At 36.0% G+C, this 21,673-nt stretch overlaps 1 protein-coding gene across 6 annotated transcripts in view; it reads right to left on the bottom strand.

Moving 5' to 3' along the window:
* Positions 1-21,673, bottom strand: part of WDR7 (WD repeat domain 7) — a 374,489-nt gene that overhangs the window by 150,169 nt on the left and 202,647 nt on the right. For all 6 annotated transcript variants that reach the window (XM_060310354.1, XM_060310358.1, XM_060310355.1 and 3 more), the window contains one exon: positions 13,567-13,788. In XM_060310354.1, the coding sequence (XP_060166337.1) occupies positions 13,567-13,788 (222 nt within the window). The remainder of the gene's footprint in view (positions 1-13,566; positions 13,789-21,673) is intronic.

Genomic DNA, 21,673 nt, shown 5'->3' with positions numbered 1-21,673 from the left:
TGGGCCCGTGAGCCATGGCTGCTGAGCCTGCTCATCCGGAGCCTGTGCTCCGCAACGGGAGAGGCCACGACAGTGAGATGCCCGCGTACCGCAAAAAAAAAAAAAAAAAAAAAAAAAAAAATTAATTCAAACCAGAGCACAAAGCTAAATGCAAAAGCCAAAACTTCCAGAAAAAGACAAAGGGAAAAAAAAAATCTTTGGGATCGGCAAATATTACTTACAACATAAAAAGCATGAAGTATAAAACAAAATAACTGATAATCTGTACTTCACAGAAATCAGAAAACTGTGTTCTTTGAAACACACTGTTAAGGTAATCAAAAGACAAACCACAGAACGGGAGAAAATATTTACTTCGCACATAGAGAAGTTTTTCTAGACAATGCAAAAAATAGAGTACACTCATAGGATAGTACACCCAATTACTTTCCAAAGTGCTGAAACCAATTTACCCTCCACAGTAAGTGTAAAGGAGTTCTAGTTGCTCCTAATGCTTGCAGAAATTTGATAACGTCAGACTTCAAGCTTTCAGTTTGGTAGATGAGAAATGACAGTTCATTTGGCTTTTAATTTGCATTTCCCTTATAATAAGACTTATCATCTTTTTATAGGTTTATTAGCCATTTTTATTTCCTTTTGTGGAGTGCTTTTTCAATCTTTACCCATTTTTCTGCTCTGCATTTGTCTTTTTTTTACTTAGTTGTGTGTGTGTATGTGTGTGTGTGTCTGTGTCTGTGTGTGTGCTTAACAATCTCTTGTCAGTGACCTGTGTTATAAATACCTTTTTCCTCTTTGTGGCTTTACTTTTTACTTTCTAAAAGGTATTGTTGATTATAGAAGTTTCTAATTTTAATGTAGTTGAATTTACCCATTCTCTTTATTATTTGGTTGGGCTTTCTGTCACCTGTTTACAGAATTGTTCCCCATTCCAAGGCTAGGCTTTCCTATATCATCTTTTTAAAGTATTATTGTTTTAGCTTTCATATTTAAGTCTTTATATAGAATTGATTTTTTGGCTACGATGGGCAAGAGGGATCCGATTTCATTATTCTTCCTTATGAATAGCCAATGGTAAGTATACCATGTATCAAAAAGTCTATCCCTTATTTCACTGATCTACAATGCTAGATCTATAGAGTCAAATTCCTATGTATACATAGAACCATTTCTGTGCTGTCTATTCTGTTCCATAGGTCTATTGGTCTGTTCTTTACCAAGATAACACTATAATAATTGCTATAAATTTATAATAACTTTTGATATAAGTAAGGGAAATCCCTCCACCTTGTTCTTCTTCTTTAGAAATGTCATGGCTTTTCTTAGCTCATTGTCTTATCATATAAATTTGAGAATCAGCTTGTAAGTTCAATAACAAAAAACAATAACAAAGACCCTATTGGTATTTTATTTGGAATGGTATTGAATTTATGAAAACTGACATTCTTATGATACTCTTATCCATAAAAGTGCATATCTCCCTATTTATTTAGGTCTTTATAAACTACTTCAATAAAATTAAAAAAATTTTTCCTAAAAGTCTTGCATATTCTTTGTTAAGTTAATGCCTAGATATTTTACATTTTTGCAGTACTGCAGAGGTTGACTTTTTTAATAATTACATATGTCAAGGGGTTATAATTAGGATTAAATAATATTTATAAAGTACCTAAGATAGTGACTGGTATATTATTAGTGCTATATATGTTTACTGAATAAAACAAAATAAATCACATATTCCATTTATCTCTGGTGTGTTAATTTTAGAATAATTTTGACTAGCTATTAAAAGAACGATGTTGAGATTTTTAGTGTTTGTGTGAGATTTATATATTAACTTGGGAACAACTGAGATATTTACCATTATCTTATCCATCCGAGAACTACATGCCTTTTTATTTACTCAAATATTATTTTATTTCCCTCAGTGACATATTGTAGTTTCTTCCATATTTCTTAAGTTTATTCTTAGATATGGTCTATGGTACTTCTTTTGGTTGCCATTATTATTGAGATCTTTAAAATATTTGTAAAATATGAGCATCTATCATTTTATTTTAATTACACGAATATCCACCGTAAAAAAAAAAATGCTTTTAAACAAACAAGTGTTTCTAGTAAATTTTTCCTAACCCCAAATTCCTTTAATTACTGGGTAAGCTGAGTACTTTTTGGCATCTTCATTCCTTCCGTGACAAAATGCCTGCCTATAGTCCTATTCTGTTTTTGTTTTGTTTTTTAACTGGGTTGTCTGTCTTTTTCTTCCTGGTTTTTAGGGTCTTAGTAGTTCGAAGGGTCTTTCAAAAAATGATGATTCTCTATATTTTCTATTTTATTTAGTATTATAAAGAAAAGCTACTGATTTTTGAGTATCTGTGTGGCTGATTAGTTGTCTGGATACCCTTGAGTGATAAGATCTACCCTAGGTCTTAAAAGCATCACTACCATGACTGCTATGTTTAAAACCGCACTCACTATAAAGGGATAAGGGTAGAAGCTGGATGGCTTGGCAGTAATCCCAGTGAGAAATGAAGGTTTCCAACCAGGGTGATAACAGTAAAGGTGGTAAGAAGTGCTGAATTTTGGATATATTTTGAAGGTAGAGCCAATAAGATTTCCTGATGGATTAGATGTTGTCTGAGAGAGGAAGGAATTAGGGATGACTCTAAGAAACTGGAAAGAAAGTAATCAACTGAGATGGGGAAGGCTGAAAGCAGAGCAAATTTGAGTGGGCAAATGAAGAATTTTGATTATCATTGAGTTTTTGAAGGATATGTGATTTCTAGTTTTCAGGTATTTGGTGTTTTGTTTTGCTTTTAAGAGTCTAGCCCTGTTTTTTCTTTTTAAATTAATTAATTAATTTATTTATTTATTTTTGGTTGCATTGGGTCTTCGTTGCTACACACGGGCTTTCTCTAGTTGTGGCGAGTGGGGGCTACTCTTTGTTGCACTGTGTGGGCTTCTCATTATGGTGGCTTCTCTTGTGGAGCATGGGCTCTAGGAGTGCGGGCTCAGTAGTTGTGGCTCGCGGGCTCCAGAGCACAGGCTCAGTAGTTGTGGCGCACGGCTTAGTTTCTCTGCAGCATGTGGGATCTTCCCTGACCAGGGATCGAACTCGTGTCCCCTGCATTGGCAGGCAGATTCTTAACCACTGCACCACCAGGGAAGTCCCTCTAGCCCTGTTTTCGTCAGTTTCTCTTTGTGGATACAATGTAATGCCAAATTTCAACTTCTAAAACACAGAAAAGTCAGTGCTGCTGTGCTTGAAGGAGATTTAAGAGCCCAGGCAGTCACTGAGCCATCTCTATGGAGTCCCAGGATTCTACAGAACACAATTTGAAAACCAAAGGTGTAAGGAAAGAGCTCTACATTTATTGATTTCATACAAGCATTCATGTCCTCTAATAGATTCGGGCTCTGGAAGCTCCCAGTTGAACTGGGTAGCACCAACAAGTTCGCCAGCACTTACTGTATGATCATGGAAGCTAGGGTATAAAAAGCACTCAGTCTTGGGCTCCCTACGATTCAACATCCTTGGAAACTGTGTTTTTGAAGGACATGGCAGGGAATCTACAAACAAGGTTACGAAAAGTTTCTATTCACTTCCTACAAAAGGCTTTCTAAGGGAACCATCAAAAGTTCTGCAGCTTTTGAAAAGGTTAAACTAGATGTTCTCCTTTGTCCCTTTTTGATATAAAATGGTTTGAACTTACAGAATTAAATATGTTAATTACAGCGACCCTGGAGCACACATATATAGGACATACAAATGTGAAGGAACCATTCTGCAGAGCTGTCAGAAAACTTCAGACCAAGGTTACTTAAATATCAGATATAATAAAGTCTTATGCAAAATAAAAGGGTTGCCACTAGCAATACAATGCTAAAACCTGTCACTGAATCTGCAACTCAATCAAGGTAACTAGTACATATATTAGATGATTGGCAGAGATTTATACCAATGCTGCATTACATTCTAGACCAAAAAATTGGTATAAGGCCTTTGTACTACATTCTTATAAGGATATAGATCTCAGAGTACCCCAGATGTTATATTTAGCTACTGAAATATTTTTAACAAAGTCACCTCAAAGCCCTTTTGTATATTAAATGAACCACTAACAGAAAGGACCACTAACAAATGTTTCAAATAATGTACAGGAAGGTTGGCAATTTTTTTTCTGTAAACAGCCAGATAATAAATATTTTTGGCTTTGTAGGCCATACAATCTCTACAGCAACTACTGCTGTTGTAGTGTGAAATGCCAAACAGTATGTAAACAAGTAGGTACAGCTGGGTTCCAATAAAAGTTAATTTGAAAAAAATAGGCAGGGGGCGAGGGCTGATCTATAGCTATGGTTTGCTGGTCTGTGGTCTAGAGTACAACTACATCAACATAACACAAGTCCACAAAGCTGGACACGTGTGGGGAATGAGTTTTGTGGAAATAGCTGTAGCCTGGTATGCTGATATGAGGTACCCAAAAGGAGGGATGGCAGAAAAATACTTTAAAGATGCTCAGCTTCAAACATGGCATAACAGTGGAACACTAGAACCTTTAAAAGCAGAAAAGCAACTGGTAAAGAACAATGAAAACAAGATAGCAAGTTCAAGTGGCAGTAATAAACACAAGCTCTGTAGTTAGAATAATAATAAATCACTTTAATAATTTCACAGAACTGTGTAATTTTAGATGGAAGTGGCCTTAGAAATAACCTTGTCCAACTTACTCGTTTTATGGAAGAGGAGCCTAAAACCCATAGTGTAGCAAATTAACAAAAAGAGTTGCAAACTAAAACTATTTTTGGACAACAAGGATGGGATTACATCACCAAACAGGGTCTGTAATGCAAGCGTCAGATCTCAGTTAAAACGATAAAGCTGTTATACAACATGAATTATTTATAAGTAAAAACAAGAGTAGTGAAATTTCCCATTTGATCTGAGCTTAGTATGTTGATGTGGTTAAAATGAGAAACAGGTAATAAATATGTAGAAATTCATCTAAGTAAATAATATACAAATACATAAGAATACAAATAAATATTTACAAAAATATTTGGCGTTTTATTTCAACACAAGTATAATAATATGACAAAGATAAGTGCATTTTTATATAAATCCTCTGGGAACTAATATAGATTGCCACAAACAGTAGGAATCAGTATGTATTGTAGAATATAGTATCATGGGCTTTGGGGGCAAACTGCATCTGGATTCATATCCTTTATAAGACAGATAACCTTAAGGAAGTTATCTAATTTTTAAGAGTATCAGTTCACTCATATATAAAATGTTGACAGTAATACCTACCTTATAAGATTCTTAGGAAGATTTTTAAAAGTCGTCTATACACATATAAATGTCCCAATACATAGCAGATGTATTTCCTTTCTTTATTCTTCTATACACGATTCTGGTAACGATAATAATAACTAACGTTCAACTAACATGTGTACGTCAGGCACTTTTCAAAGTGCTTTGCATACGCTAATTTACTTATCCTCACAATACTCACTCTGTGAGGTAAGTGATATTATTATTCCTACTTTTTAGTTAAAGAAACAGGCAAAAGCATTTAAGGCCACACAGCTACTGAGTAGTGATTCAAGATTCAAACCCAAGCAATCCAGAATAATGAAATTCCAATAAAAAGGCTGAACTACCTAAAGAATTAGCTCTGAGAGTAATATAAATGTCACTTATTCACTCTGATTAGTTCCCACTACCTCTTCCACTTCAAAATATAAAGAAAATTACAATTCGTGCATTAAGGTAGTTTAGTGACCAGACTACCATAGAACACTCAATGTAAAATAACTGTGAAGGACTCTACATTCTACTGGGTTCCTCTATTCTGGCTACGCTACAGATGAAAATCACATATGAAGCTTTAAAAATAACATAGATGCCCAAACCCCACCCCTGACTTTCTGAATAGGAACTCCAGGGTGAGGCTCAGACACATGCATTTTTAAAACATTCTACATATGATGTTAGAGCATAGCCAGAATGAGGTATGATGGCAACGCAAGTCAAGTGGCATCTGGACCAGGATGATTTTCAAAGGTAAAATTACATGCGAGAAGTGGCAGTAAAGAACAGGGGATGCTGAGTTAGGACAATGAGAAGAGAGAATGAGGTGGACAGTGGGGTAAGAAGCCAGGCAGGGAGGCAGGTCCCCTCGCAGGTGCCTGGAAGGCCAGGTTAGACACACAAGGGGAAGCAAATGGAAATGCAGCCTCTATGGCCGCAGCGGCACCTCAGCAACACCATCTGATGGCTCTTGTGTGACCAGTGAAAAGGTCCATTTTTTTGGTCACTGCTTACCCTTGCAAATGCAACAATGCTTTCCTCATCATTGTTGCTGCTTTTTTTCATAACTTGCCACCACTGCTAGTTTTGTTATTAATTGCAATTCAGTGACTTGGTCCCAATCCTGCTGAATAAAACACCTGAGATTTTGCTTAACTTTCTCACCTTAAAATGTAGGAAATAAATTCATTATTACATCAACTTCAACCAATATTAATACAGTCACTAAATAAAACATGAATGGTTAGAAAGTACACAAAGTATATGGGGGACATTTTCACGACAGTAGACCACAACAAAGTGAAATCAAGCACAGCACCAGAATAATGTAGAACTCTAAATACAGGTTTCACAGAATTTAAACATTCCTGAGACAACATCTAACTGAGGCTTCCATTTGGTGGTATTCCAACTGAACTAATCAAGAGGAACATAACTCTATCTTGTTTCAAAAAATCATAGTAACAAAGAAGCCATTTATTCCAACAAACTCTTGGGGTTCTTAACTGTTTTTATTTTAATGACTGTCTCTTGAGAATTGAATGGAATCTGGAACATTTTTCCAGAACAGAAATGCAAGTGCACATAAACATAGCATTTTCCAGGTAACATCAGTGACACCATGCACCTTGGCCAGCTGAAGAACCCTGGCGTTGTAGAATTCCTAAAGACCCACTGCAGGGGAAAATTCATTTCCTTTCTCTGTTCTAAATATTTCACAACATAGATGCAAACCATTTCATAAGTATGGAGATGTGGAGTTTGTACATGTTTATCCCTCTGTGGCACCAGCAGATCCCTAAACAAATGACTCAACAGTGCTCCTATTTCCAGGTGAGCTGCTGCTTGCCGACATGCCCCTCTTTTGTGCAGCACCACTTCTGAATCACACTTGTTTATAACACAAGACAACTGTGTGAAATGGTGAACATACACTGATTTAGATTTGGAAGACAAGTGTTCAAGTCCAGGCCTGACACTGTTTAGCAGTATGATGTTAAAACGTTTGACCTATGCCTTCAATTTACTGTCTGCAAGAAGAAAGTTTAATTCAACTTCATCAATGTTCAGTGAGTACTGAGCAAAGCTTCAGTGTCCTCATCTGATAAATGGTAATAGTGTTTAATTGATATGTTTTGAAGATTAAATAAGATAATACATGTAAAGAGCATAGCAAAATGCCTGGCACAGAGTAAACGCTCAGGAATCAGCTATTATTAATGTGCCTCATGTTGGATAAAATATCTGTCTTGCAGGGTAACAAGAGATACATATGGACTTGGAATAGACGGTGTGTTAAATAAATGGTGGTACCTCTCTCCACGTCTGTGGACATAAGGAGGAGGTGGGACACACAGGAATGAGTAACATGCTGAGCAGAAGCCTGGAGAGGCTGCCCATCTCCTCCCCTCCACGATGGAAGCAATCACTCCCCAAGCTCATGCTGCTGTTCATGGCTGAAAAGACTCAGCTGATTCCTTCTGTGGGATTTGCCCCAGGATGAAAAGAGCTGCCTCACCCAAGATCACACGCCTTCCTCAGGGCACCGCAGACCCAATGACTGAATGACATGGGACTTAAAGGCTGAGGCCTTAGACTCAATTCAGGACAAGTCCAAAGTCTATCCCAGCTCCAGAGTTCCCAAGGTCACTGAAGCTTTCTAGGCAATTGAAATGCAATTCAACTTCTCCTTCTGCCCAACCCTCCCTCTTTCACTCCCTCAAGGTACTGATCCCAAGGATACTCCCACACACAAGTCTGTCTCAGAGTTGGCTGCCTAGGGAAGTGAGTTACGACACTTGCCCAAAGTCAGAAAGCTAATGAGAGATCAAAATGTGACCTACTACAGATGCGCCAGCATCATTCCACAATTATAAAATGAGCAGAAGAGACCAAATGAAAGAACGAACCAAAAGACCTAGAAGGTAACATTATAAATAATTCCCTAAGATATTCTAACAATGCCTCATTTGCGGATTGGAATAAAAATTAAGGAAGGTCCCTATTGAAGTTGAGTTGATGAGACACAAGAAAGCATCCATCCCTACATGGAGAGGAAACTGGGAAGATGAAGAAAGGAAATTTCCTGGGATGTTTTCCATTTCACTTCAGAAGCAGAGACTAATTGGACCGAAAGGGGCTTTAAAGACAGAACAGTTCCTGCTCTTTCTTTTATACAAGAGGAAACTGCAACCCAGAGGGTCGCTTTGCTTCCCAAGAGTACAAGGTCACAGAGTAGCCTGGTCTAGGCCTCTTAATCTCCAGAGTCCTTCAGCTTTGTCTTCAGTATGTGATTTTGACACTTTATGTAAAATGTAACACCCACAAAAGATTCATATATATTCCAACATAAGTATAAAATGTATTATAAAACTATGTATGACTTTTGAATTAGGCATCAGTGTCTCTCCCTGCCTTCCCCATCAATGTGGATAATTGGAATTTGACTACATTATGAGTTTTCACAGAATGGCTTTACGAGGAAGGCTAGAACTCCAGCAATTAAACTTCAAAAAATATTGTATCTTAATGGCCTTATCTCAGAATGAGGATAATAATTATTATCTCATTCAATAGGATGCCATAAAGACTAAATGTTTAATGGTAGCAATACATTCTAAATGCCACATAAACAAATACCATAGCGATACATACAGTAACTTCTGGCAGGTTAACATTATAGCAGGTTAATATTACACAGAACTCATTGAAAAGAGCCCAAGTAACACACAGAACATTTAGACATCTGACTGTTTCCAATCAAGAGAGCAAGATGTGGGACTTCCCTGGTGGTCCAGTGGTTGGGACTCCTTGCTCCCAATGCAGGGGGCATGGGTTCAATCCCTGGTCAGGGAACTAAGATCCCACATGCCCCATGGCACAGCCAAAAAATTTTAAAAATAAAATAAAATAAACCATCTACAGATTTCAAATAATCAAAAAAAATTTTTAAAAAGAGAGCAAGATTTAAACTGATAAACATAAATTTAATCAAGACATCCCAATTCTTAAAAATCCCCATGGTACGCAAATCTACCACCAAGGAATCTAAGACCTTTGAGGGAAATAAAGGACGATGGGATGGAAGTTAAAAGAAACTCAGGGGCTTCCCTGGTGGCACTGTGGGTGAGAGTCCACCTGCCGATGCAGGGGACACGGGTTTGTGCCCCGGTCTGGGAAGATCCCACATGCCGCGGAGCGGCTGGGCCCATGAGCCATGGCCGCTGAGCCTGCGCGTCCGGAGCCTGTGCTCCGCAATGGGAGAGGCCACAACAGTGAAGGGCCCGCGTACCGCAAAAAAACAAAACAAACAAACAAACAAAAAAAAGAAACTCAGGAGATCTTGAAAATACTTTAAAATTATTAAAATAAAATAGGGCAACCATAATAAGAGGAAAATAACACGGACATTTTATACATTTTGAACTTGTTCCAATAGGTACTATATTATTCATTTTTATATATGATTTCTGCTTGCTAAGAAATCTCTCAGAATCTGTCTTTTGTTACAATGAATTATAAATATTATTTGCTAAGAAACATTACCTTCTGCCCTATCTACATCTACATTCTTTATCCAAAGTGCTCAAAGAACAAACTTGATTCCAAAAGGCTTCACTATTTTAAATGTTTGGGTAAATTTTATTTCCCTTGCCTGGGAAAGTTGAGGTAGCCCCAGGCAAAAGTCCCTCCATAGCACAGCTCAGCCCAGGGTTTCCATCATGTCAGAAATAGGCTTTGGGACCCCTTTACTGTAGTTCAGCTCCCTGAATTTTAATAAACCAGAGAGCAATACTAAGACCCTTTGGTTCTTTTATCAATTCCTAGGGCTTCTTTGAAAAATCTCTATTTCTACTGTGCTATATAGCTTTTAAAAAATTGCCTCTTTTCAACTAACCCATTTCCTCTTTTTCTAGTTACAGCAGTAACAATTTGCAGATGAAACTATAAGTCAAAAGAAAAGACCTACAGAAGCAAATTCATGAATATCAGAATTTCATATAAAGATAAACTGTGGTTAGAAAACAGACGATAACAGTATTAGTCTAGATAACTAAGGTGTAAACTAATCTGCCTAGCAACCAACCAATGGCTTGGATGAAAATCAGTCAGCGATTCATTAATTTATGATGTTCCTACATTTATATACAGATACTAAGATAATAAGCTATATGAAAATTCCAGAGAAACAACATTTATGTTTACTTTCCTTGCAGGAAAATATAAAATACAAATGAATGCTGTTGAAATATTATATAAAACATGTTGGACTAAATCAGTAGCCTTCAAAATAAGTAATCCCTTCAAAAGGGAGCATCTTTAAACTTTTCAAGGAACACATAGTTTTGTAAGCACACGTAGTTTTAAGGCACAGTTAGTTTAAAGGAATTGATTTTGGGATGCTAAATATGCAAATTAACACCTTCACTAAAACTGTGAGAGTAGAAATTTTCTCTCTTCAAGGAAAATAATCAAGGATGTAAGATTTCTGACATTTAAAGGAAAGTCTGTCATGCAGTTTTTTTAATGGATGATTATGGATATCAAACAGTTATGCCGAATATTCTACTGAATATATTTAAAAGAACAATAGTTTTATTTTTAAATGTCAATATTCACAATAGCCTCAAAATTATATCTTTTGCAAATGTTTAAACTTACTATTAAAAAGTTTTAGCTGTCACACTATGGAGAACAGTATGGAGGTTCCTTAAAAAACTAAAAATGGAACTACCATACGACCCAGCAATCCCACTACTGGGCATATACCCGAGAAAACCATAATTTGAAAAGAGTCATGTACTACAATGTTCACTGCAGCTCTGTTTACAATAGCCAGGACATGGAAGCAACCTAAGTGTCCATCGACAGATGAATGGATAAAGATGTGTCACATATATACTATGGAATATTACTCAGCCATAAAAAGAAATGAAATTGAGTTATTTGTAGTGAGGTGGATGGACCTAGAGTCTGTCATACAGAGTGAAGTAAGTCAGAAAGAGAAAAACAAATACCGTATGCTAACACATATGTATAGAATCTAAAAAAAAAAAAAAAAAGGTTCTGACGAACTTAGGGGCAGGACAGGAATAAAGACACAGACATAGAGAATGGACTTGAGGACATGGAGAGGGGCAAGGGTAAGCTGGGACAAAGTGAGAGAGTGGCATGGACATATATACACTACCAAATGTAAAACAGATAGCTAGTGGGAAGCAGCTGCATAGCACAGGGAGATCAGCTCAGTGCTTTGTGACCACCTAGAGGGGTGGGATAAGGAGGGTGGGAGGGAGACGCAAGAGGGAGGAGATATGGGGGTACATGTATACATATAGCTGATTCACTTTGTTATAAGGCAGAAACTAACACACCATTGTAAAGCAATTTTACTCCAATAAAGATGTTAAAAAAACAAAAACGTTTTAGTTGTCAATATAAAAATGTGTAAGGGATTAACATTTCTTGATACTCATTAGAGAGATGGTGAGCAAAAAAGTTTGAAAGCCACTGGACTAAATCATGTCAAAGTTTCACTAACCTCTAGTATTCTAATGTCAAGATTCTAAATAAGGCTCTCTCTATATAAGTCCTAGGCTATCTGGAGTGACACAGAAAGGTTGGGGCCATTAAAGAGCCCTTGGTAGAGAAGGTGAGATTTGAGCAGGCTTTTATGAATGGAAAACAGGGAACCTGAAGAACCTGGGAAAAGATGAAGAGGCCTCTGCAGGAGAGGGCAAGTGGATGTGCCCGGGGGGAAAATGGGAAGAGTGTGGGTTTTCAGGTCGCAAGAAGCTTGAGTTCAAATTCAGATTTTACTACATTTTGGCTGAGCTACTTTGAAGAAATCTTCATTTCTATTTTGATGATCAAACGAAGAGACAGAAAATAAATTTTTAAATTATAAACTAATAGCACATGTTAGTCATTAAACCCTTTTCCGCAGAAACCATTGAGCAGTAGCAGTTTACACAATGGTCAGAAGCATGAGCTCTAGAACCAACAGCGTGTGTTAAGAGAAAAACTGCCATTTCCTGGAGGAAGGATCTCAGCCAGGTTAACGAAACCTTATGTGTAAAATGGATATAATTGAGGAACAGCCCACTTGATAGGGTTATTGTGAGGATTAAGTGAGTTAGTGCATGTAAAGAGCTTAAAATCATGCTCAAAAGAATTACGTGGTTGCTTTATTATTGTTGGTGGTGGTATTCCTATTATTACTCCCTGATTCTCAATGTCAAACAGAGGTCAAGAGATTACCAACCACTAATACGTATTTGTTGGATTAAGAATCTAAAAAGGGGTTGGGGTCTGGTGGGGAGGGAGGATAGGCAGGCCGCTAAGTCTGTAGGAGGGCTTTAATAATAAAGCCGCCAAAATGGCTCCCTGGTTTCTCCGGAGAAGTATGTGACAATGATCTGGTGAACTTCTCTGCTATCATAACTAACAAAGTAGCCTATATCTTTTCCCCTTTGCTTAAAAGCCAAAACCCCAAAAGAACACACTGCAATTTACGCTACAAAGAATATCTTGATATAATCGGTAGGATTATATTTGGTAGTTAAGATGGCACATTTGTTAGAAATGATTCTGCAATATGGTAGGTACATTCTGTCCTTACCTAAGGGAGTTCTGACACTAAAGGACCAAAAGACCTCATTATAAAATACACTTACCTATTATTAACATACCAACCACAGAACCAAAAGTAGCAATATGACACAAACCCTTTGAGCTCTGAATGTAATTTTTTAGTCATTATTGGAATAATTTTATTGGAATACTTTTTAAATTACAAAAGTAATTTGTAGTTCCTCATTCACATTCTTTAAAATACATATATATATATTTATACACACACACACACACACACACACACTTTTTAAAAAATAAAAAATTGGTTCTCCACCCCTAACTTTTCAAATCACATTCAGGACAAGATGCATAGTTTTTCAGAAATTATTTTAGAAGTTAGAAGTTTTGGCTAAAGTCTTGACCAAAATGTGGAAACACAAAGCTCAGAAATGTGTTATTTTAAGAAAAGCATTTAAAAGACCATGTTTTAACTTTTAAAAAGAAGTCCCAGAACTATAACTACAGGGTAATGTGCCAAATAGATTGTGCTGCTTTCCAATGTCATTTAAGCATTCTATCTGAGCTAAAACTCAGGATATGTTCAATATTCTGAGATTTTGTTAACAGGTAATATGTACTGAGAAGCAATAGATCGGCATTAGGAATTTTTAACTTACAAGTATGTCTGGCCAGTGAGTAGTTGGATCCACCACTAGTCAAACCAAATCCCTCAGGAATTTGACTAGAGCTTCGAGGTCTGGTCAGCAGTTTAGGAGGTTCAATTTCTGCACCAAATTCAGCTCCTATTACTCCTAGTAAAACAATAGCAGTAGCTTGCTTTCGTCTTTCCTCATAAGATGTGGAAATTTTTTTCATTTGTGGGACACTTGATAAGCAACCTGAAAACCAAAACATAAGAATAGAAATTAAAAGACTATCAATACATATGATAAGAAACACATTCCAGATTGGTCACTCAGGAATGAACAGGCTTTTCAACAAATGGCACTGGGACAACTGGTTTTCCATGTGCAAAAGAATGAAATTGGATTTCTACCTCTCACCATGTAAGAAAATCAACTCAAAATGGATTACAGTCCTAAATATAAGAGCTAAAACTAAATAACTTACAGAAAAAAAAAGAGATGTATATTTTTTCATGATCTTGGGTTACACAATGATTTCTTAGATATTATAGCAAAAGCATGAGTAATTAAAAATTTTTTTAAAATTGAACTTCAGTATTAAAAACTTTTGAGCTTCAAATGACATAATTAGGAAAGTAAAAAGAACATACAGACTGAGAGAAAATATTGCAAATTATATATCTAATAAGGGATTGTATCCAGAATACTTAAGGACCTCTTCTTACAACTCAATATTTAGAAAATCCAACTTTTAAAATGAGCAACCAATTTAAATAGATATTTCTCCAAAGATATATGAATGGCCAATATGCATATTAAAGCTGCTCAACATCATTGGTCCTTAGAAAAATGGAAATCGAAACCACAGTGAGATACCACTTCACATCTACTAGAATGGCTGCAATTAAAAGGACCGACCATGACATGTATTACTGAGTCTGTACAGAAATTGAATCTCTCATGCATTGCTGGTGGCAATGTACAATGATACAACTATTAATACTTTGGAAAATAGTTTGGCAGTTAGAGTTATAACATATGGCCCAGCAATCCCACTCCTAGGTATCTACCCAAGAGGAGTGAAAACAAACGTACACATAAAGACTTGTACATGAATGTCCATAGCAGCATTATTCATAAGAGCCAAAAAGTAGAAACAACTCAAAAGTCCATCAGCTGATAAACGTCTAAACAAAATGTGCTACACCCATCCAATAAAATATTATTCAGCGATAAAAAGGTTCTTTTTTTCCTTTTGTCATTCTATACTACTGCAAGTAAGGCAGGGAATGACAAAAGGGTAAGCTAAATAGGTACTGAAACAAGAGGCCTTTGTAGAGCAAGCTGAAGACTTTTAACTTTAGGCTAATGGAAAGCCACTGAACAATTCTGTATAAACTGGTTACTTGAGATTTATTGTCAGAAAGCTTATGATAGCAGTAGTATGGGAGGGGGACTGTGAGGTAAAGCAAGACTGGTGTCAAGTAGAAGCAAAAGACGGCTCATGCAATGGTCAAGTGGAAAACAGTGAGCACCAGTGGTGGCAGAATTCACGATTCATTCCATCAGCTACTCAGTCATTCAGCATATAAGGACCAAAGATGGAGTGTGTGCATGGCATTATGCAAATATGAACTAATGAATTGATACGGGATGAATTAAGATGAATTAATAGGGATAAGAAAAGCAAAGTCCCTGTCCTCATTGAATTTAGAGGCAACTAAACAGGAATTAGAAATGTAAAGGTGAAAAATCAATGAGAACTTTATGGTCTAAGAGAACAGTACGTGTAAGAACCTAAAGCATAAAGAATTTGTTGATTTCTATTGCAAGAGTAGGCCATGGGGCTGGAATGCTACAAGCAAGAAGGGAATGGTAGAACGTGAGGCGACAGTCAGGAAAGGGGCAAATCATAGATGACTCTACTGGTCATATTCGCATTGTTCAATCCTTTGAACAACGGAATTTAGGGTTTTAGAAAAACACTCTGAGCGTGTACGAAGAATGCTGGAAATGAGATGAGCAATAAACAGGGTATTGTAGAAATGAAAGTGAGAGAGTCAGGTTGTTTTGGTGTTGGGATGTTAAATAGGAGATGCAGAGAAGTGGATGGCTTCCGGATCCTGGTGAGGTCTGGGTAGTTGATAGAAACACTACAGAAAGATATTTGGTGTCATGCTCTGAATCCTTTAAAAAATCCTCATTAACTAAAACAAAAGTAAAACAAAATTTTTAAAACCCTTGCAAGAGAGGTAAGTCTGGCCCTTCCAGAAGCCAAATTAAAAAAAAAAAAATACCTAGAGCACAAGGCTTCTTAGTATACTTAAATTCCATTTATTTAGCTGTGCTGAGAGACAGAATAGGATGTGGGCAAGAAGACCCAGCTGAATCTAAGAAATGGAAATGGAAAGATATTACAAAGATGTGAAGAGTTGGAAAGGAATCATTGAGTAAAAAAGTGGCATTAAAGCTCTTAAGGAAAAATGGGCGATTAGTTATCTAGGAAGCTGAGGTGGTAACGTCAAAGAGTAGTTACTGTTTATTTGAATTCCAAGAAAATTTTGGTGCGATTGAGAACGAAAAAGATTTTCTCTTGTTGTTGCTATAGTTTCTTAGCTTCTGCATGTCACATTTTATTGTTTAAAAAAAAAAGTTAGTTTAGGAAAATTGCCATTAGTTTTAAAGCATGTATAGAAAGACAAAATCTGAAATGAGACAACAGAAAATAGATCCATCTTTAAAAATATTCTAATTCTTTCATGTAAAATTTTAGCTATTATTTTCCTAATTTGCTTTATTATGTTTGGTGTATTTCAAATTACATGCAGACAACTTTATAATAATGTTCCCCAATGTTATAAAATTATTTTATAACTTCCAAAGTCATATTTCATGAATTAACATTTCTTGTAAGAAGCTTCAATTAAAATGTTTAAGAATATTTCAGTTACATAAGACAAATCTTCCAATCTGATACCATAGTATGCATTTCTGTCTCTTCATGGATATTTTTTCTAACTTTTTAAAGACAAACAGGAAATGTTAGTAAAAGTATTAGCATGTACACATGAGTACAGATTCAAAGTATGACACTGATCTGTGATAGTTTATAGTAACCAAAGGGGGAAAACACCCTAAAAGCTTAACCATACTAAAAAGGAAGAAAAATCAATAATCACTGCCTCTGTGTTTAGAAGGATGAAAATAGACCCTAATTCTAGACAAAGTGATATTTAACAGTTTGATAATCTATACCTCAGCACATGCATTTAAAACCAACTTTATTTCTGTACAGGAACAGACACAAGGAGTAAGAGCTCTGGGCAACTACATCTAGATTCCTGTAGTACATATTTTATTCTTTACATAGTCTTCTTGAAACAGGAAGCCAACCAAGCTCCCCTCCCCCCTTGTCTCAGCAAGAGCATGCTCCATAACAATAGTTCAAAGGAAAGCTCTATTCTGCAGTTGCACTGATTGTTCTGTCAGCTGACCTCTGCAGAGGGGAATTGCTAACCGCTGCCTTGCTCCTTAGCTGACAAATGAATGATCGCAGCTCCATCTATTTTCACTATGGCTGCCTCTAGCCCAGGTGCTCAGACAGAGAGCCCGGTGTGACATCTTAGATCAAGATGAATTGGCACAAACTCCTGATCCAAGATTGTTTTATACCATTTAATTTAGTTTCTTCCCCTGCTTGGATGAGCACAGCTCTGGTTATGGATTTCTATTCTAATGTACTGAAGCAGGCCCTGAAAGAAGCCAATGAAGCAGCTGCTGGAGCAAGGGACTGCAGGGATACTGATCAATAGGCAAGGCATTGACCCCAGCCGGTCAGCCTCTGCAACAGCCATGCTCGAAGGGGGAGGGGGCACGGAGCACACATGGGCTGCTTCCAGTAGGAAATTAAACAACAGGGGCATTTGGAGAGCTCCACCTCCACCCTGGTCCCCCTCCTCCTCTGCGTTCCTTTTGTTTAATTACCTCCATCTTGTCCTAACTCCCACTTCCTGGGAAGGAATTAAGACTTTAGGGAAGTTTTAATAATGTCCTTTAAAACTGCCATTTGTAAATTTTATTCTTAAGCTAATAGAAAGAATCCTAACAGGTGCCCTCTGCTAAGTGGCCAAAATATGAAATCTTAATTAGCTGTCAAGTACATCTCTTGGTGTAACTTAAAGTTTGGCATGTGCACAAGCTCATAAGAACACTGTCCAACTGGCTATGAACACTACTGATGCTGAAATTCTATGGTATGTAATTTTTATCAGTGCTCAGGGCTGAAAAGATGATAGCTCTTTGTTAACATGGAAAGAAGTAAGAACAAGAAAAGGATCCCCTAAAAGAGACACTGACTGATTAGTAAATGTATAAGGTGACAGATGCCCATCCCTGCTACTATTCTAACAACAACACAGCAATTTCTGATTCTTTATTTTTTTTCAAATTTGGAAACATTTAAAATTATTGGCTTCGCCTGTGTTTTCTCCTAAATAATACAAGATATACACAATTAGCTGCAATGTTTTCCTACAAATAAACTGACAACCAAATAGGAGATTCTGAGATATTAAAAATAAGATAATTCTGCAAAAGTAGATCTTTCTACAGTTTCATTCATCTCATGAAAATTTGGTGTTTTTTCACAGAGACATGCCTCCATTTAATCATGCTAAAGGGTGACACGGAGATCCATTTTCCTGACAGGACGGTTGATCACCCTATCACAGTAAGAAAATTAATACCTTCAACTAGCCCTGTGTGGAAAACAGAAGCTACCTGCAATGGTAAAGGACATAAATGTTCTAAATTTGAAGTTGCAGACAGAATACTTGTTCTGTGTGAAAATAATGTTTCCTCATTATTGGGTTACTTTAAACAAAATATGAGCCTTTGATTTTATTAAAACAACCATTTAATTCATACAGTGTTCCTCAAAAGTACATAATTGTCTTTAGATTTAGCATAAATGACCCTAGCTTTCCAGGAGCAGGAGTAAATCCTTTACTTACAGCTTAACTAGAACACAGGTAAAATGTTTGAGAAGTTTAAGCTATTTAAAGGGCTGCGAGATATTGATTACTTCATTTAAAAAGCAGTCAGAGAGTGCAACCAAGAGGTCAAGATAAATTTAACAGTTTGAAGCACTTTACTAAATAACTCTAAAGATCATGTTAATTGGCTTTGTGCAGTTCCAGGGTAAAATTAATTTTATCCTAGCTTACAATAAAAGGATTAAAAGACATATTAAGTTCTTCAGTTTTAACTGGAATAGGAATCAATGGATTTGAATTAAGGCTAAGGGCGGTTTTATGAGAGATGGCCTACCAGCAGATACTTTATATCTGCTATTAGCCATATATTGATGGAGCTCTGTTATTGTATTAGGTATTAAAACCTTAGAGAAGAATATTCCACCAATTACTACTCTGAGAATATACTTTAAGAATTGGGTGATTTGATCTGGAAATATTGCCGTCAAAAATTTGATTCTTTGTTTAGGATTCAGTATCAGAATGCTTTTTATAGCTGACTTATCTATGTTACAATGTCTATAATTCTAGTAAAAATTAATGAAATGATGTAAAGTCCATCATAATTCACTTCGAGATTATAACTATATTTAAAACTGTATTACAAGCATTATCATTAGGGTTTTTTAAACCAAAACATTACATTCAGATTAATTTTAGCACACCAACTTTATGCTAGAAATTCCTGGCAATAATAGAGTCCAAGAGACACTCATAATGATACCAATATTTCCTGCATTTGATATAAATTTCAATATACTCTAAAACATCACTCTCAAAATTCAGAAATGTCTATTTATTATAGTAAAATGGAAGTACAATTTTAAATGTTTTTTCTTCACTCTTTCATTATTTAACAATATGTTTTGGAACTATATAATAGAAAAATAAATTGCTTTTACTATGAGCTGCCTAGCAAAGCAAAAAATACAATTCATAGTTAATAGGTATATGTGTTAGTATATTATTAAATAACTGGCTTTGTAAGACTTTATAGGAATGACTGGGAAAAAGTAAGTTGCAAGATCTCACAGCAGAAAACTATTCAAAGGGCAGCATGTAAAGACTACTTAAAATAATAATTTGGATGAAGCTAGAAAATAGTTTCTACTGTAGTTCTTTACAACTCTTTTATGTGCAGTAAAGTGTATCTGCTAATATTAGGTTATGATTAATTATTAAAGAACAAAAGTAAATTTAGCAAAGTGAACTTTGTTAACACAGGCAATCTTAAAGACAAGGGAACTTTCAGAATTAAGACACATGATTTACTATTTACAGTGTGAAGCTCTACAAATATTAGCCAATAAAAGTACAAAAAATTTCTTTCTTTTTTCAGACCAGTAAAATATTCTTCCAAATTTTCATTTTTATCTGTTTCTCTTTTCTCAGCCCCATTGACATTTTAAACGTGATGGGGTATTATCAGCAGATATTAGGAAAAACATATATAAAATTGTATATTAGGTAAAGATGAGTTTAAATAGTACAGGACAGTGAAATATGTCAAATCAAAATATATTTTAATACATTTCGGAACTTAAACAACAGAAGTACCTAAAAGAAATTAGATCTTCAAATGTGAGTTGAGTTCTAATTGTTTCTTACATGTACTTTAATAAAAATAATTTCTACTTACTTCTGACTGACTACTATCTAAATTAATATACCTAGTTGCCTAATGGAATATTAATTTATTTTTAAGATATGCCTTTTAAATAATTATACTGTGCTAATCAAAAACATTAATTTTACAAATACATATACACATTGGTGTACATAATTATATGCACACACATTAAGTATACAACATTCTTAGCTTTAGTGTCTTGATACCCTGAGCTAAAAGCATACTTTTGAAATTTTAAAATTTATGTTTTAATCTATGTTTTAAATCATAATGAGAAAAATGTTGGCCCTCGGTGGCATTTTCACAGTTGTAAATAAATTGTTTCCACATGTTTAGCCAGAGCATTCCCCATACCTATTGGCTGCTACTCTTAGGGTTGCTTAAGACTGGATAAAGTACAATGCCATAAAAATGTCAAATTTTACTCCATATGTAATTGTAATCTTCCAAATAAGCTTTATTAACAATAGTTAAGGACTTCCCTGGTGGCGCAGTGGTTAAGAATCCGCCTGCCAATGCAAGGGACACAGGTTTGAGCCCTGGCCCAGGAAGATCCCACATGCCACGGAGCGACTAAGCCCGCACACCACAACTACTGAGCCTGCTCTCTAGAGCCCGCGAGCCACAACTACTGAGCCCCTGTGCCACAACTACTGAAGCCCGCACACCTAGACTCCGTGCTCCACAACGAGAAGCCACCGCAGTGAGAAGCCCGTGCACTGCAGCAAAGAGTAGCCCCCCGCTCACCGCAACTTGAGAAAGCCCACTCACAGCCACGAAGACCCAATGCAGCCAAAAAAATAAATAAAAATAAATAAATGTATTAAAAAAACACAATATTTAAAATAAGGAAAAATCTTTTGATATTAATTTATTTTTAAGACAATTTGGTCTTAAAATGGTATAGTATTCCACTAATTAGATTTAAGTTTCCAATATACCACAGTTTTCAGTTGAATACTTCAAAGATGAATTTGTTAAATGGAAACATAAAAAGACATAGATTGGTGACAATCAGCATGTGAAAAAGAACTCAAAGATGTCACTCTCTTTGGTGGTGAATGCAGGTTTCATAAGCTCACAAAGAGAATCTGAGTCTATGCCGTTGAAAACTTATGTAATTAAGTTCCCTTTCTTAAGCCACGTGCTTTGTATGAATATTATTTTCACTTTTGTTGACACAACTTAGAACACTGAAAAATCTTCCATTTTTTACAAAATGTGGCAACTAAATTTTGATAATATGGAAAAACAATAAAATGGCAGATGGTTATATGGCCAACATGTAAATTTCTACCTGTGTTTCTGATGTAAATAAAATAAAATAAAACATGGAAGTTTTTGAATCTTCCTCTCTACCTCCTTGGGAAAAACAGATGTACTGATTAAAAATGACAATCATGGGGAACTTCAACATTTACTTCTAAACTCTCATATTATTACCAAAGCTAGTATATGTTGTGTAGAATACTCT

Source organism: Globicephala melas, chromosome 13, assembly GCF_963455315.2.
Source record: "Globicephala melas chromosome 13, mGloMel1.2, whole genome shotgun sequence".
NCBI lineage: Eukaryota > Metazoa > Chordata > Mammalia > Artiodactyla > Delphinidae > Globicephala > Globicephala melas.
Note: the sequence above shows the minus strand (reverse complement) of the source record. Positions and strands in the feature narration are given on the sequence as shown.